General features: G+C 32.3%; 1 protein-coding gene across 1 annotated transcript in view; it reads right to left on the bottom strand.

Moving 5' to 3' along the window:
- Positions 1-15,629, bottom strand: part of LRRIQ1 (leucine rich repeats and IQ motif containing 1) — a 99,117-nt gene that overhangs the window by 29,240 nt on the left and 54,248 nt on the right. The window contains 1 exon segment of the mRNA XM_010708783.3: positions 10,927-11,025. Within this exon segment, the coding sequence (XP_010707085.3) occupies positions 10,927-11,025 (99 nt within the window).

Here is a 15,629-nt window from a genome sequence, read left to right as displayed (position 1 = left end):
TGAAGAAAAAGGAATAAATTCCTTTTCTGTTCCATTAGTGACTTTTGTTTTGACCTTCATTTAAATTATTTTTAATGAGGAAACAAACAAGCAACCACTCCAGTTTTACTACTGAACATAATTTCATTGTCCCTAAGCTTGATTGGTAATATTTCACTCCTAAAGTAGGTGTTTAAATTAGTCTCTTTCTTTCTAAATTTCTAAGCTAAAATGCTCACCAAACTCCACCTCACAGACATATAAATAAGTTAAATAGCATGATGATTCTGAATGGCTAAATTTCCCTCATGTTTATACTTGATAAAACTGTTAAGACAGCCATAACTAATAAACCTGAAAGTATCATTTGTCAGTTGTTCAATTTTGCTTACTTGCACTACTTACCTAAGCACTTGAAATTAGCACAGGGTCCAAAAAACAGTGAAAGCCCATGAAGTCCAATTTAGTGACTGAACTTATTATACTTGATATATTAAAGAGCTTCAATAGTTAACCTTATAAAATTTACTAGAGAATAAGGCAACAGGTAATCAAAGGTTTCACAATTTTGTAAACTAAATAAGATGATTACAATTATATTAATTTACACAAGAATTCTTAGAAAAGATACAAAAATCAAAGCAAAACAAAATACAAAGTAAATGAAACAATTAAAAAAGATTTACTTGACCAAAGTAGGTAGGATTTGTAATGCTTACTGTTACAAAGAACGAAAAACATTTCATTGGGAAGACTGAATGTAAAAAGACAATGCCCTATATTGGAAAACATATTTTGTAAGAAAGATTCTAATGTAGTTTCCATTCTTCAGACATGACATATCAATTGTAAAACAAAAGAATCTGAGTAGAAAGGTAAATAGAATTCTTTAAAACAATTGAAATGGAGAAATATAAAAAAGTATTTACAGAAATTCCCTTAATGTAACCATAAAAGTGGGCAAATATTCTATTGCTGCAGCAAGATTTTTCTGCTTCTCTTGTCTGGAAACCTAAATACAGTACATTAGAAACATTAGACATACTGATACAGAGAAAGGTACTCAAAATAGGAATGAGAATACAAAAAATATACTTTAGTATATAGATAAACTTCCGCCATTTGTAACACAGTGCTTAAACTTTCTTTCAAATCTGAACTTCTCCACATCTGCTTCAGCGAATGCATCAAGGTACACTGAAACTGAAGCAACGTCTGAACAGCATCATCATCTTCAAGGCAGCTGGGTCTCTGAACAGAGTCTCCTTCACGATTCTGGTTAGAAGAGAAGGAAAACAGGAGAAAAGAATACAATGAGGTAGCAAAATAGTCACAAAACCTAGTAATTTTCAATGATACTTAGGAAGTTTTGATTTTACTTACCTTCACCCAAATTCCAATCAGATTCTTCAGTTTTCACCTGACTTGTCCTGAATAATTATATCACATAATGCTCAGGGTGCTTGTCAGTACTGTCTCATTGTGCAACTGTATTAATTACGCAACAAAAAAAGGGAATTCAATTCAAACACTTCTATAATGAACAAACGCATTATTGACTGGAAGTTATAGAAACATGTAATGCTCTATAGGGGAAATAAAACAAATTTCAAAGAAAGGAATTAGCATGACACATACATAACATGCATGCTCAGTAAAACAGTGAAATAGTAGTAACTATTTGCAAAGGAATATATATTAAAAATACTGAGCAATTGTAATTATACATAAATAGATGATTAAAATTTATTCCAAATATTTTTAATAAACATTTCCATTTGCAATAAATGAAATATCTTTGAAAGAGAACGTTGAATACAGTGCACACAACTTACACACTATGATGACAGCCTATGCAATGTTTTAGCATATGCTTGTACTCTGGTCTACAGAGTCTGACAAAACCTAAGAAGGCAGACCTGGCTAAGAGTCAGGAGTCACGCTTATTAAATTGAACTCTCAGGGGTATCATGCAATCAGAGGTCACAATCGAGGCAACAGAAGCAATGTCACGATATCAGAGAAAGGGCCAATTCAGACCTGCTCCCTTACAGGCAGTGAGGTCAGGGCTTGCGGCAAATAACTGTATTAAAGGGGAATATTCTCTGCACACTTTTAGAACTGTCATCTGAACAAACAAAGCCAGGTCATTGGTAGGTTAAATCAGAACTTTATGCCTTAGTAGCACATAGCTTCTTTTCTTTTTATATTTTCTACTAATTTCTCAATTACAAAATATACACCATCAGATACTGAAGCAAATTCTCAGTAAATTTAACTTTCAAATTTTTAAAAATTAAATTCTATCTTTTACAAAGAGATCTCTGTTATTTTCATAATTTGAAAAATTACTGAGCTTGCTCCATATGAAAAAAAAAAAGCATGAAAGTGCTTTAGGGAAATGACTTTCCACAGTCAATTTTAGTAAGCTTGATAATCAATTTGCTCTTAGAAACCATTTATAAAACTTAAGGTAAATCATATTCTCCTTTCTTAATGACAGTTGTGAAATACAATATTTGAATTATATATAAGCACTCCTCTGATTCCTTGAAAAATCATCTAACATACATACTGTCTATTTTTATAGATTACATGAAACGTAGTCTGTAGGCATAGGAATTTGCTCTTAGAGTTAGCCTTGAATGGCATTATTTTTTTTAATAACTGGATTTCAATTTTAAAATAATTTTAATGCTTTGCTTGAAAAATGTTGCGTATTAACTAAATAAATTATCTGTCTGATTCACAACATCATTAGTTATAAAAAAAAGAAAATATTAAGATGTGTGTCAATATTAAATGCATTGTCATATGAAAAGTAGCCTTATTGGAATATTGTAGATCTCTAACCTTACAAATACTATCAGTTCTCCTTAGCACTCCTATAAAATAAGAATTTCTACATAAAGAAAACTGAAAAAAATATATTCTCAAATCAATGAAATATTCTGGAATAAAGGCCTCCTAACTACATTTCTGAAAAGTTTGCAGAGACATTGCTATTAAACATAGCATCATGCTGTGCAACTGAAACAAAATTTGTACTTATAACTGACTCTTAGTATACATTATATTCTTTGTTCATAGCTCCACATGAAATGCAAGTACTTTTGCAAGATGAACTTTTGTGCGATGCAACAGCTGTGACATTTCTATGGACACAGAGCATACACTTTTTTGTGGCCTTTGTTAAAATATAATTCACTTACCAAGATCTATTTAATGCTTGAAATATTTACACCAGAAAAGGCTTGGGATATACCTGAAAATACCTTTTAATGATATCTTCATTAGCAATTATTTTTTTTCAGTGTAAAAAGAACTACTTGCATTTGGATATTTTTTTAGTAAAAGCAAAAGAAACAAACAAACAATTTCAATATTGATCACAGTCTCCAGACATCGAAACAAATGACAATAAATTCAATAATTGTTTTCAATGAGGCTTACTAAATCCAAGTGCTTTAACACTTTATTTTAGAGGAATTTAGCCAAATTTTCTCTCCCTTACCCCCTCCAACCAAATCCATTTGGATTTAACTTGTTTCTAAAATTATCTGTCTTTTGCACTCTAGGACCTGGGTCACAACCTTACTCAGGGACAGGAAATAGTTATCAGGTCATTGAATGGTCAAATGGAAAAGGATTTGAAATGCTTCAGTACTCAGGGGTCTTTTCATCCAAAATGATTGCCTTATGTAGAATAAAATGCTGTGGATCTGAGTATGGAGTCAACTTATTTATGTATATACTGGCTGAGCGGATAGCCATACTACCTAGCTTTTGCACACACAGTTCAAGGAAAACAGAAAAAGTAGTGCAAAGAACTCAGAAGATAAAAATAAAACTATCCAAACTATTGAGCTACCTTATTCAACAATGACATAAACTAGTTATCAACCTCTGATGACATTGTGAGTGAAATCTCATTCCTTCTGAACTCTTCACTGGGTAGTCATTAGCAACATAGCAGTAGTACTTTTTCTTTCCCTTAATGTGAAGTTCCTTTTAGTTAAAGGTTGGTAAACTACTATGGTGGGAAAGCAAAGGTGACAGAGCTTATACATTGTATAAAAATCTAAGTTTGATGGAACAAATAATCTCTCTAGGTCAGAGAATATACACCACCACAAATCACAAGTCTGCAAAACAGTAGAAACGGGAACAAAGAGCTAACACACATGCAGGTGAAATATGTGGTCAAAATCGGAAACCCATAATATTAGAACAGTGGAACACTAAAGATTAGAAACACAGTGAGAGTTTATAATAGTAAGTATCTATGGCCAAAACTTTCTATTGAAGAATTTTAGGCAAAGATAAAATCTTATTATCTCTCTCTTAAAAAAAAATAAAAAAATAAAAAAATCACTGAATGCTAAAAGTAAAAATATTAATAAAAATATCATATGTTTATATAATTTATAAGTATTCAGATGCTGAACTTTACTGCTTGAATTTACATAAGTGACATTTTATTCATTCATTTTTAAACCTACACTATAATTTCAGGATTGCTTCATTCCATGAATAGTGAAAAAAACGTACATTATTATTGATGGACAGGAGGCTAGAAAATTAGGCCCAGATTTTATTTTTTAGTTTTGTTTTATAATAAGAAACTGGACCACTGAAACTATGTAACTGAAGCTTGAGTGCGTGCACTGTAAGGCCCCTGCAGTCCTTTACAACTTTTTAGCGTACCGCTGTTGTGAACTAGGTTTGCACTCTGCCAGCAGAGCAGCTCTGACCCATGGAGAGCACTCCTTCAGATCAACACTGCCTCAGGCTTTACTGCTTTCTCCAAGAAGTCTTACATTTCAGGCATCAAGTTGAATTTCTTCTGGAGATGATTAACCCAAACCCATGACAGATTTTTTCCAAGATATCCAACTCCTTATGTTTATTTTATCCTGGCTCTTTTTGGATGTACTGGACATAAGTAACCTACTCATTTTACATGTTATAGGGTTGGTGGAGAGCCATTAATTCCTTAAAATGAGAAAATATTTCAATGTGAGAGTTCTGTTGTGTGAGCTCACACTAAATAATAAGAAACAAAGCCAGAAAATTCTGATTTTAAAAAATAGATTCTCTTCCACACTACTTATTTCTGTAACACATTTTCATCACATTTCGTCACACAGACCTTAGATTCTTTAGAAATGTGTAATTCTGTCAATTTTGTCAGTTTTACATGGCTTAAGAAACTGCTTCCCTAATCTGGCATACAAATTTGAAGCCCAGGAGATATGTAATAAATGCATCTTACTGTAAACATGGCAATTCAGACAGTAGGACTGCAGGAACATCAGATTTAGAATGTGGTTAATAATCCCTTTCAGACCATAGATAAATTAATGATGATTTAATTTAGAAATGGATGTTTCCAAACAACATAAAATTTACAAACTGCCTCCTGGGTGCTGATGCTATTTCATTTTTTTTCCCAGTGAAAATAACTGATTTATAAAGATGAAAACAGCCAACAAAGAGCTATTAGCTACAGTTCAGTGTACTTTTAATTGCCCTTAAATAACTAGTAACTTAAACTTACTTTACTTAAGTCTGGTTACTTAACTTACTTAAGTATACCTAAAATTTAATATTAGCATTCTACTCTCAGTGCTTTCTCTTAACTCTCACACAGATATTTAAAAGCACCATTGATCTGAATCAGGGTAAATTCTATTTAATAACATACATTTTTTTTCTTCAGTGCTGTGAATATACAATATCTAAGAAATTGTTTATCATTATGTTGAAATATTTTAATAAACCCACATAATTAACTCAAAGGAGATCTTACAATTACCACTTTCCAAAGTCTCAAGTTCTATTTTCCAATTAGCACGAGTAATAACAAACTATAAGAATGCTCTGCTACATACTCTCACTTGGACTGACAATGAGTTTCATAACTGTGAAGTACCAGAAAGATGAAAACTAGAAAATATTAAATGAATTTCTGATATTTAGCTTTCGATAATAACACATAACCACAAGACTATATTAAGTCTTACTCTCGTTCAAGTACGAGGTGTTATTTCTACTTGGAATTTGAAGGGAAATGGATAAATATTTCCATAATAAAAACAACCTATCAAAGTTAATTATCAAAATCATATTGATGAAGGATGTTTTAAGAATATACCTACTTTTCACATTTCACTGATTAGTCACCAATGAGCATAAAATGAAAGGGAACATAGTACTACCAATTGGAAGTACAAATTCCCAAGTTTCAGTATCCTGACAACACATTCCAATGCCTTTTTAATATAACTAAACTTCCTGGCAATGGTCATCGTATGCATTCCAGGGTGACCCAAGTTATATTTTTTCCACTTATTTGAACTGTATGGTACACATATCACTGATGGCTATGACAAAATATGACCAAAAAAAACCCAAAAAACCCCACACCAAAAAATACGTTTTAATAAATTAATAAATGAGAACATAGTATATGAAATTCTGAGAAACACAGCAATCATTTAGATGAATCATATGCAAATAATAAACACTTAGATAACTTGACTGGACTCCCCCATGTGATCTGCTCTACAGACAGGAATCCAGGTTTTCATTCAACTGAATTGAACATAAACTATTTGGGTAACCCAACAAAACTGTTGAGGTACCCAGATTAAAGAGGACTCCAAAATATGTATACTGTTTCCAAAGATTGTAGCAAAACAATGTGCTAGGCAAGTGGCCTCCTTCTGCAGTTTTGTACTACTGCACCAGGACAAAGCAGTCACACTGTTGGCTGGCAGAAGCAGACATCCTTCCTTTGTATAAATGGAATTACACACCCTGTAATTATCAACCCATTGGCTGGTAGAGATGCTCTGTTACACATTCAGTCAAGACTAATTGGAACTGCCTATGAAAAGAATAGTTAAAGACAGATTCTTCCTTAAATTTCTGATCTACTTTGTCCAAAATCATTTAGGCTATTTTATACTACATTAATGACTGAAACAGCCTTTAGATAACAAGAGAAGCAGCAGTAAAACTTCCTAAAAACACACTTTGCCACAGGATAGGAAATGATGGAATTTTTTTTGCGTGCTTTTTTATAACTTCTTCAAGATTTTGAAACCATTGAAATATCACTGTCTACAAAACCTATCACGCATGTTTTATCAGCTAGCTTGTGCTAAATGAAACTCAACAACTTGTCTGGAAGCATAACCCAATGACACTAGAAGAAGCAGTATTTCATAATATTTCACACATAATTCCAGGAAAAGTCCACCCAAACAAAAGATGTGAAGCTTTCCAGATAACAACTCAGAGTTTTTGATCAAACCAGTCTCTTAAGAGAAGCAGTAGAGCACACTAGCATTCTCTGTGGCCTGGAAGCTAATGTCACAATATATGACCATAGCCCAAAAATATTACTTATTTGAATTTCAGTTTCAACAAATCTATATGACTGCAGGCATTAAACTAATTTTAAAGAAACTATAACAGATTGACAGGCAGCATTCATATTATAAAATGCATAATTATACTACAAATGACTCTACAGAGTAATTGTTCATAATTTATTTCAGAACAAATGGAAAAACATAGAAAGACTATACTATTTAAATCATATCAATTTATAGTCAGAGTATATGCATAAATGTGTGTATGCACACATGTATGTATGTGCATACACACACACACATATATATATATAAAATACAAACACACATTTAATTGCATTCCCATGCCTTCATATGTTGCTTGTATTTTTAAACGGTATGCTCTTGTTTGTAGGAATAATGCTTCCTTATGTGTTAATGAAGCATGTAATACAAAGGAATTTGCTTATGTCTATCTTGTGTGCTATCATGGTACAGATGTGAAAAAAAGGTTCTCTTAGGAGATTATTATAACATTGCTGAACAAAAGATGATGACTCATATTAACAAAAATATAAGATGTCACTCAAATTTTAAAAGATATTTTCACATATATCTCCTCAATCTCATTATTTTCGTTCAATGTGTATATAAAATTAAAAATGCATTAATTGTCTCATAGGATCAAAGAATTCCACAAGTTTTAAAAATAGGATATCAACATTTATTTTCCTTATCACTTCCTCCTGTTTGGAAACAAGATGATCTTCATAAAAATCAGTCCTTTTATAACACTTTAAACAAATAAGTCTCATAGCCTGGCTATATTTCCATTTGTCTAGTAACTGTATACCATTCAATAATCTCTGAAACAATGAACAGTGGAAAATCATATCTGTACAAATAAAACAATATTTTTATTTAGAGCTGACATTTTAATTATTTACATACTCAAGACAAACTATATGTAAAAATAAATATGTTTAATTAAGGCATAAAGATGCTTTATGTGAGAGATATTAAGCTCATTCCTTTCCACCCTTTATTTTATAGCTCTTATTTTTAATTCTTTTTTTCTACTTGTATTGTTAAACACAAGCTGAAGACACAATGAAGACAAAAGACATTCATCCTACATTTTAACTAGATTACCTCCTAAATATTCATTACCATGATGTGTTCCAGTTTGAAAATCTAAAACTGGTCTAATTGTTTCACTTCCGAGGGCATCTCCTTTCAAAAGTAGTGATTCTGTTATTTAACAGATAACATATGTGTACTCACTATTGATGCTAAAGTTTCTTCCCTCATTTCCCACTTTAAAGAAATAAAGTGGGAATGTATAGAACACAGTTTTTTCCTTTTCTTTGAGATATATTTACTAATTTATGCAGGAAACTGACTGGAGTTCATATTCTCTGCCAGAACACTGACTACCAGTCTGTGAAGGTAAAAGGGATTAAACAGTTACATCCAGGAAGTTTATTTCCACTGCAAAATGAATTGGACTGTATTCTTTCTTGACTTAGAACATGGTGTCCACAAGTTTTATGGATAAAGAATGAAGTAATTCCAGCTTCTTGTTATGGAAATAATTTGCACTTCAGAACAGAGCCAAAGAAATTTATTCCAGGAAAAAGAGGAAGAAATGGTTAAAAAGTGAGAGAGGTGAAATAGTAAGCAAATTTTTCTGTGAGTGAGGGCAGAAATGACTGGTAACATAACTCTGAAATCATCATGCAGGTGCTTTGATTTGAAGTAGATTACATGTAAGATGTTATCCAAATTCTAACTTCAAAAGATCTGAATTCTGACTGAGAGGTATGCCAGTTAATGCTCTGTACTGCACTTTAGATAGAGATAAATATCCTAGTGTTTTCTGACCATGCTATCCGTAGTAGCAATGCCTCAGGTAAAAGGACAATTTCATATTTTGGTCAAACAGCACATCTTGTCTTCCTGAAGCTCACCAGATAGCATGTAAGCATCTCATATAAAGTTGATGAAAGAAGTCATGCTTATTAGTGGTCCAAAGAAGTATAATCATTCTTGAAATGAAAGACAAAGTTCAAGATTGCCAATACAGCACTTGCCTTTTGATATCTAATCTGCCACAGTGCCTTTTCTCCATATATTTAAAAACTAATTTCTATAATATTTAGTGTATATATATATATATTGGCTTTCCACAATGAAGAAAATGTTTACAGGCAGTAACAGATAAACCAGTGGCAGGAAAGCTAGGCTAAAGACAGGTTCTTAGCCTGGGATCAAGTTTCTCTCTTTGGTATGGGTTTGAACAGTCATGATACTGGCTGAAAGGACACAGAAGCAGTTTGCATGTCCATCATCAGCATACGATGACTTCAACAAGTGGTGGCATATAAGCATATGCCACTGGAACAGATGAAACTCAGTGGAAATTGGTCAGCTGTATCTAGTAGGTGGCAACTCTGCTCATGGCAGAGGAGTTGAAGTAGATAATCTCTAAGCATCCTTCCAATCCAAACCCTTCTGTGATTCTGACTTAGTCTATGAAATGGTAAATCAGGCCTCACATATACAGACTCCATATTTTATACAAATTCGTGCTGGAATGCAAGGAAAACAGAGATGCAAACACATTTTTCCTCTTCATAATTTCACAAGAACTGTTTCCAGCTAAATCTGAGCATGGACTCATGAATGTGAGACAAATTTGGCCCTTCATGTGACTAAGTTAATGGACAGAATTCATTTAAGATATACCCAGCTCAGTTGCATACCTGTCTCAGGTTTATCTTTTTTACTAATCAGTAAATGTGAATTATCTTATTTTTCTTTTGCCTTATAGAATTGGGAATAAGTAAGATATTGTATAGTTATGTCATAAAAAATGATAAAATGGCAAAGGTGACACTTTTCTGAATACAGATTTGAGTTGCACAAGTAATGAAAATAGCAAAAAAAGAGCCCCAGAAATACTCATATTCTCAACAGAAGGGTATTTTAAATTTTCATCTGTATTGAAACCAAGGAGAGCTTTATCAGTGATCTCATAAGTTAATGAACTAAATTAGCATTTATGGATTTTTGGAAAGCGAATCATTTTTGCTTGTTGAAGTAAACACATTTGCATGTTCAAGCTTTTTTTTTTTTTTTGTCTTCTGTCAAATGTTGGATTTTTAGAGAATATTTGTCAAAATAACTGCTTTTAAAAAATGTTATCAATCATCAGGAATTAATGGCTAGCTTGAGAAAAGATGACTATGAAATGAAAAATTTGAAGTGATATTTCATTTACAAAATTAGCTACTTTATGGCATGCTTTTATGTCCTTGAAAGTAAATTAGTAATAATAATAAATAAATAAATAATGTGCCAGTTCATTATGAATTAATATCTCAGAACACACTCCCTCAAATGAATTGAAATTGAAATTCTTCACTTCTGTAACTTGAAACATTGAGGAATCGATAAGGACCTTAAAATCCTGCCTTCTTCAATTTCTTCATATTGTTGTATATTTCAAGTAGACTTGTTTAAAAGACATTAGGGGACATATATCCTTATATGCATACAGACAAAGTGAAATTCTTGCTCATACCTTCAAAGTAACCAGCATTTACAGACTGTATCTTTGGTGGTTTCACACGGAGATGTTTATTTTCATTTTTTTTGAACAACGCCAGGCGCACAGCTGGGTCTAGACGAAAGGAACAAGTTAAAATCAAAGGTCAGTCTTGGCTCATCCATTCCTTCAAGCAGTTTTTCACCTTTTAGACACTTAATAATTGAAAAGACCTTTATGCGTTGGTTTTATATTCACAGAAGGTTACATTTTCTAAAAAAAAGCTACGTAAATACAAGTGTAACTGAGAATCAAGCTCACTGTTCTACCAGAATTTAACACCATTGATCCCTGCTTAGCTAGCTTAGCTAGCTTAGCTAATTTCTGAAAATTGAAAATTAATTCTAAAGTATAAATTTGCACAAAATATTTCAAAATTCTGCTTTTAAAGCTTGAAACTCAATCAGAAATATTAACAATATATGACAAGTACTATTTCTGAAAGCTTTGGTCCATAAGTATTCAGTGGTCTAAATCAAGTTATTTACACCTAAAGAATGTTAACAGGGGGCAGCTTATTAGTTATTTTTTGAGGCTAAACATGCAGACAGTAGATAACCATCTTTCAATCCTCACAGAATTAAAGACATCGAAAGTCTATAGGCACTTCCAAATACTACAGTATAAAATCTTAATTGGTTTCAAACCTTTCAATTAGAAAACTTCACAAAGAAGCAAAGATGAGTACAATTCTGTATATAAATCTACATAAATACAATCCTAAACTGTAAAAACTTTAGTCGTTAATTAACACAAGCTGAACTAATGCAAAATCACACACATCAGAGAAGGTAATTTTCAGGGATTTCTTATTAAAAGGAAGAATTGTTTGCTTGACATCAGAAGAAAGTAGGAGTTTAAAGGAAACCATGGGCTAGCAGGAACACGAAAATTCTATTCTGAGCAGAATAGATTAGTCAGTTTCAATTAAAAAAAAAAGTAAAAAAGGAAAGAGGAGAAAAGCAGATACATAATGAGGAGAAAAAGTATGTAAGGTTCTGTAATTATGACATTGAGCATGAAGACATGAGAGACAGAAAGTCAAAGGAAAAAAAAACAACAAATAAAATGTTTCAAACTGTTAAAAGATCATAGCATAAGCAGTCAAATACACTCTGTAATAACTGAGAAACAATATGGCAGAAGAGGTTTGTCTAAAGAAGTGACAGCAAAGAAATTAATAGCAAAGAGAGAACAGTTTAGCAATAGAATTAAGAAAGAAATTAGACATGGCATGGAGGGGATTTAAATGTTCACAACCAATGCAAGCATAGCAAAAGTGAATATGTGAGACTGCCAGAAGATGGAGAACAGGAAAACAAAGGAGATAGACTGAAAGAGTATTCAAAAAGAATAAATTTACAAAAGTAATTATGTCCGACGTCTCATTTCGAGCTTATTACTTGGGTGACCTTGTAGCAGATCATCCATATTTATTGAGAGAGGTTATAAGAGACATAGGTATATATATATATATATGGAACAAACTGTAACACTGCAGCCAAGTAAATAGCCTGTTGTTGTTGTTGCTATTTCCCTATTTATGAAAACAAGTATCATGATGCTCTGTTAACTAAGGCAATTTATTGGCAGCAACATAGAAGGTTGGTTTTGAACAGATCTTTATATTTGCAATAGACATTTAAGTTACAAAGTAATGTACCACAAAGAAATACTAAGAGTACCACTTTCTTCCTGGGAGAATTGTTCCCTTGTAACTCTGCTTAAGACTTCTAACAGCTTATGGACTTTGTAAGAGATAAAGCATTGACAAAACACGTAAAATTAAAAAAAAAACAAAAAACGTCCATAGTGCAGCAGTTTTTGTTTAACTGTGTGTTCTGATGGTGCTAACTTCTCACAAAGCAGCAAAGCAGACTAACTAGAGCATAGTGGAAAATATCTATGAAAGTAAGTAATTTAGTCCATGCCTACTTCCTGAGGCAGAATCAGTGACACCTTAGACTTTTTTTTTTTAATCTCCAGTTGTCTAGCAGAAAGTTTCTCTTCTTGCTGTGTGATGTTTGCAGCTCCCAAATTAATTCAGAGGATGCCAGATTTGAAGTCATTTTACCCCACTTTTACTAACCACATCAGGTAGACCAATGAAATGACTGAAGAAGTACAGTAAATAAGGTGAAGCTCAGTTAATTTTAAGGTGAGAATATTAAAATCATTTATAACTGGATTACTAGCTTTGTAGATACATTCATTTTGCACATAAGGACTAATTACATCTGTTTTGGCATTCATCTCAAATAAAAAATAAATTTGCAATAAGTTTGTGATCTTCAGACTAGCAAATGCTTGAGACAATAGATCAAAATAAGATTTTGAAAAAAAAGTATTAAAATAATAATGTGCTATATTTAAAAAGTTCTGTCTGAACTTTTAAATGACAGAAGTTACAAAAATATTGTAACTGAAGTATATATTAATATTTTCATACATGTAATATAGATGGCCGTATGAGTACTACACATGGATTAAAGAGCGCAAAATGTTTGGAGATACTGTTGATAAGATACAGAGCTGACGAAAGGACTTCTAACTTACAGAGGTAGTTGCACTAAAATGAAAGACAGTGTCTTTCTTCCACAGGCAACCAAATACAAAGTTTCAAAATTGACTAAAATATCTTCAGACAGAACGTAATTGAGCATTCCCAAACCATTTTCAAGTAAAAAAGCAAATTCTACAATAGCACACTGTTTTCCTATGATGGTCTACTGAAGTTGCTCCAATACATTTTTAAAATGTCATCTTCCCTTAATCTAGCTTACCATTCAATTCTGAAAAATCCAACCAGTACAAAATTAATCTATGCCAAGGACTTTCAAGTGAAGTCACGTGAAATTGCTAGAATTATTCTAGTTTTCTCAAATATTTACTTCTGCACAAAGACATCAGCAATACATGAGCTAAGAACAGAGGGAAATGAAGGAAATTGTTTTACTAAGGGATTTCTATCAGAAGATTTATCTCTGAGTCTTTGTGAAATAATCTTCAGGGATTTAACTCAGTGCCAGACTACTGAATTTGTACCTACCTAGATCACCTCATCCATTGCCTACAGCTCTTTTGTTATTAAAAATGAGCCTTTTTCTTTATCTAGTCCCAAATGTAGGCAATATTACAAAGATTAGTTTATAATACCAGTGCTTTTCAGTCTCTGAAAGAGATGGGGAAATGAACTGTATGTATGCTTTGATGACAAGCAATCAAATGTTTTAGATTTCACACAGAGAACTGTTGAAGTGTACAATAGTTCAAAATCATATAAACATATTCCTGGATTCTTGCATACTCATTTAAATGTGGCTTATTAGACAATGATCTGTGTGGGCAATCTAGAAACTAAGGACATAATTTAATACACATTGTCTGGCAGATTCCTAATATAGAAGATTAGTTGGACAAATCCAAGAAATATTATAAAAACAATATGGAAAGAATAGTTACTGCCTGATCTGCCACATTTACTAAACAACGTCACGATAATATGTGAAACTGAAAAAATTCAAAGCTTGCCATAAAACATAGAAAAACATTAGCATGTATCTATACCAACTTTAAAGAGCTGATAAAACACAGTAGCATTGTGACAGATGAGCATCTAACAGAAAATTCAGTTTGTAAATTAATTTGTAAGAAAGTCCGCATTTTGTTCCATAATTGAACAGCAATTAGAACCATGGGATTCTCATCCATGGCTTGAATTCTCAGATTATACTGCTACATGGAATATATAGCAACAACACCAGTAGCTTTTCATTTCTGCTACTAGAAAAATATAGATTAATGGTCATTTACTTAATGTGTAATAAGAAATAATATAGTCCCCTAGGTTTTTATTTTGACTGTTGTTAATTTAACAAATTATACTGTATAGTGAGATCATCTGTTCTGGGATTCTGGGTTTTATGTTTCTGTGGTTGTTACTCTTAGTTGTTGTTTTGTTTGCTTGTTTTGTATTGCTTTGTTGTCTTATATTCTAAACTCAAAATAAAAATTATTTGCTGACTCCTATGAAATATCTTAATCATTTTCCTTTAGTTCTAGGAGTCAAGGTCCACTCCAGCTAGTTTTTGCCTTTTTCACTCTTATGGTAGCAAGTATTACCATATCATGCTGACGGTCACTGGTAAGAGTGTTTTCCTTTGGAGAGGGAAAGGATAAACACTAAGTAATACGGTAGTGTAGCAGAGACCAGCTGAAAGCCAGACAAGGCTTCCAGATATCTTAAAAGGAAAAAAAGTTCAGAGTCTAATATAAAATCCACATAACCTAAGAAATTCAAAGTTAAGTAAGAAATTCTATATTGCTGTGCTAATGCATCTTCAGGAAACTAGAATTGTTACAAATTATAGACAGTTTTTAAGCACAGCAAGGTGTGGTAATGCCTGCTCTGTTTAGAATTTTAATTAGAATTTCTAAAGAATTTTATGCACCCATGATAAGCAGAAATATTTCCAACATTATATCAACATTATATCCGGCTGTTTTTTTGTGCAAGAGTTCTTGTACAATCAAACAAGCTTATTATGGATATATGAATAATGCTGCACAAATTTTATTCTAAGGACAACATTTTAATCATAGGAAATAAATCCAAAATTAACTTGAGTAAGTAAATAATTTTAAGTTGATTCTACCGAAAGAAAAATATATGAACTACA

The sequence above is a fragment of the Meleagris gallopavo genome, chromosome 1, assembly GCF_000146605.3.
Source record: "Meleagris gallopavo isolate NT-WF06-2002-E0010 breed Aviagen turkey brand Nicholas breeding stock chromosome 1, Turkey_5.1, whole genome shotgun sequence".
Lineage (NCBI taxonomy): Eukaryota > Metazoa > Chordata > Aves > Galliformes > Phasianidae > Meleagris > Meleagris gallopavo.
The sequence above is the reverse complement of the archived record's forward strand: the minus strand, read 5'-3'. Positions and strand labels throughout refer to the sequence as shown.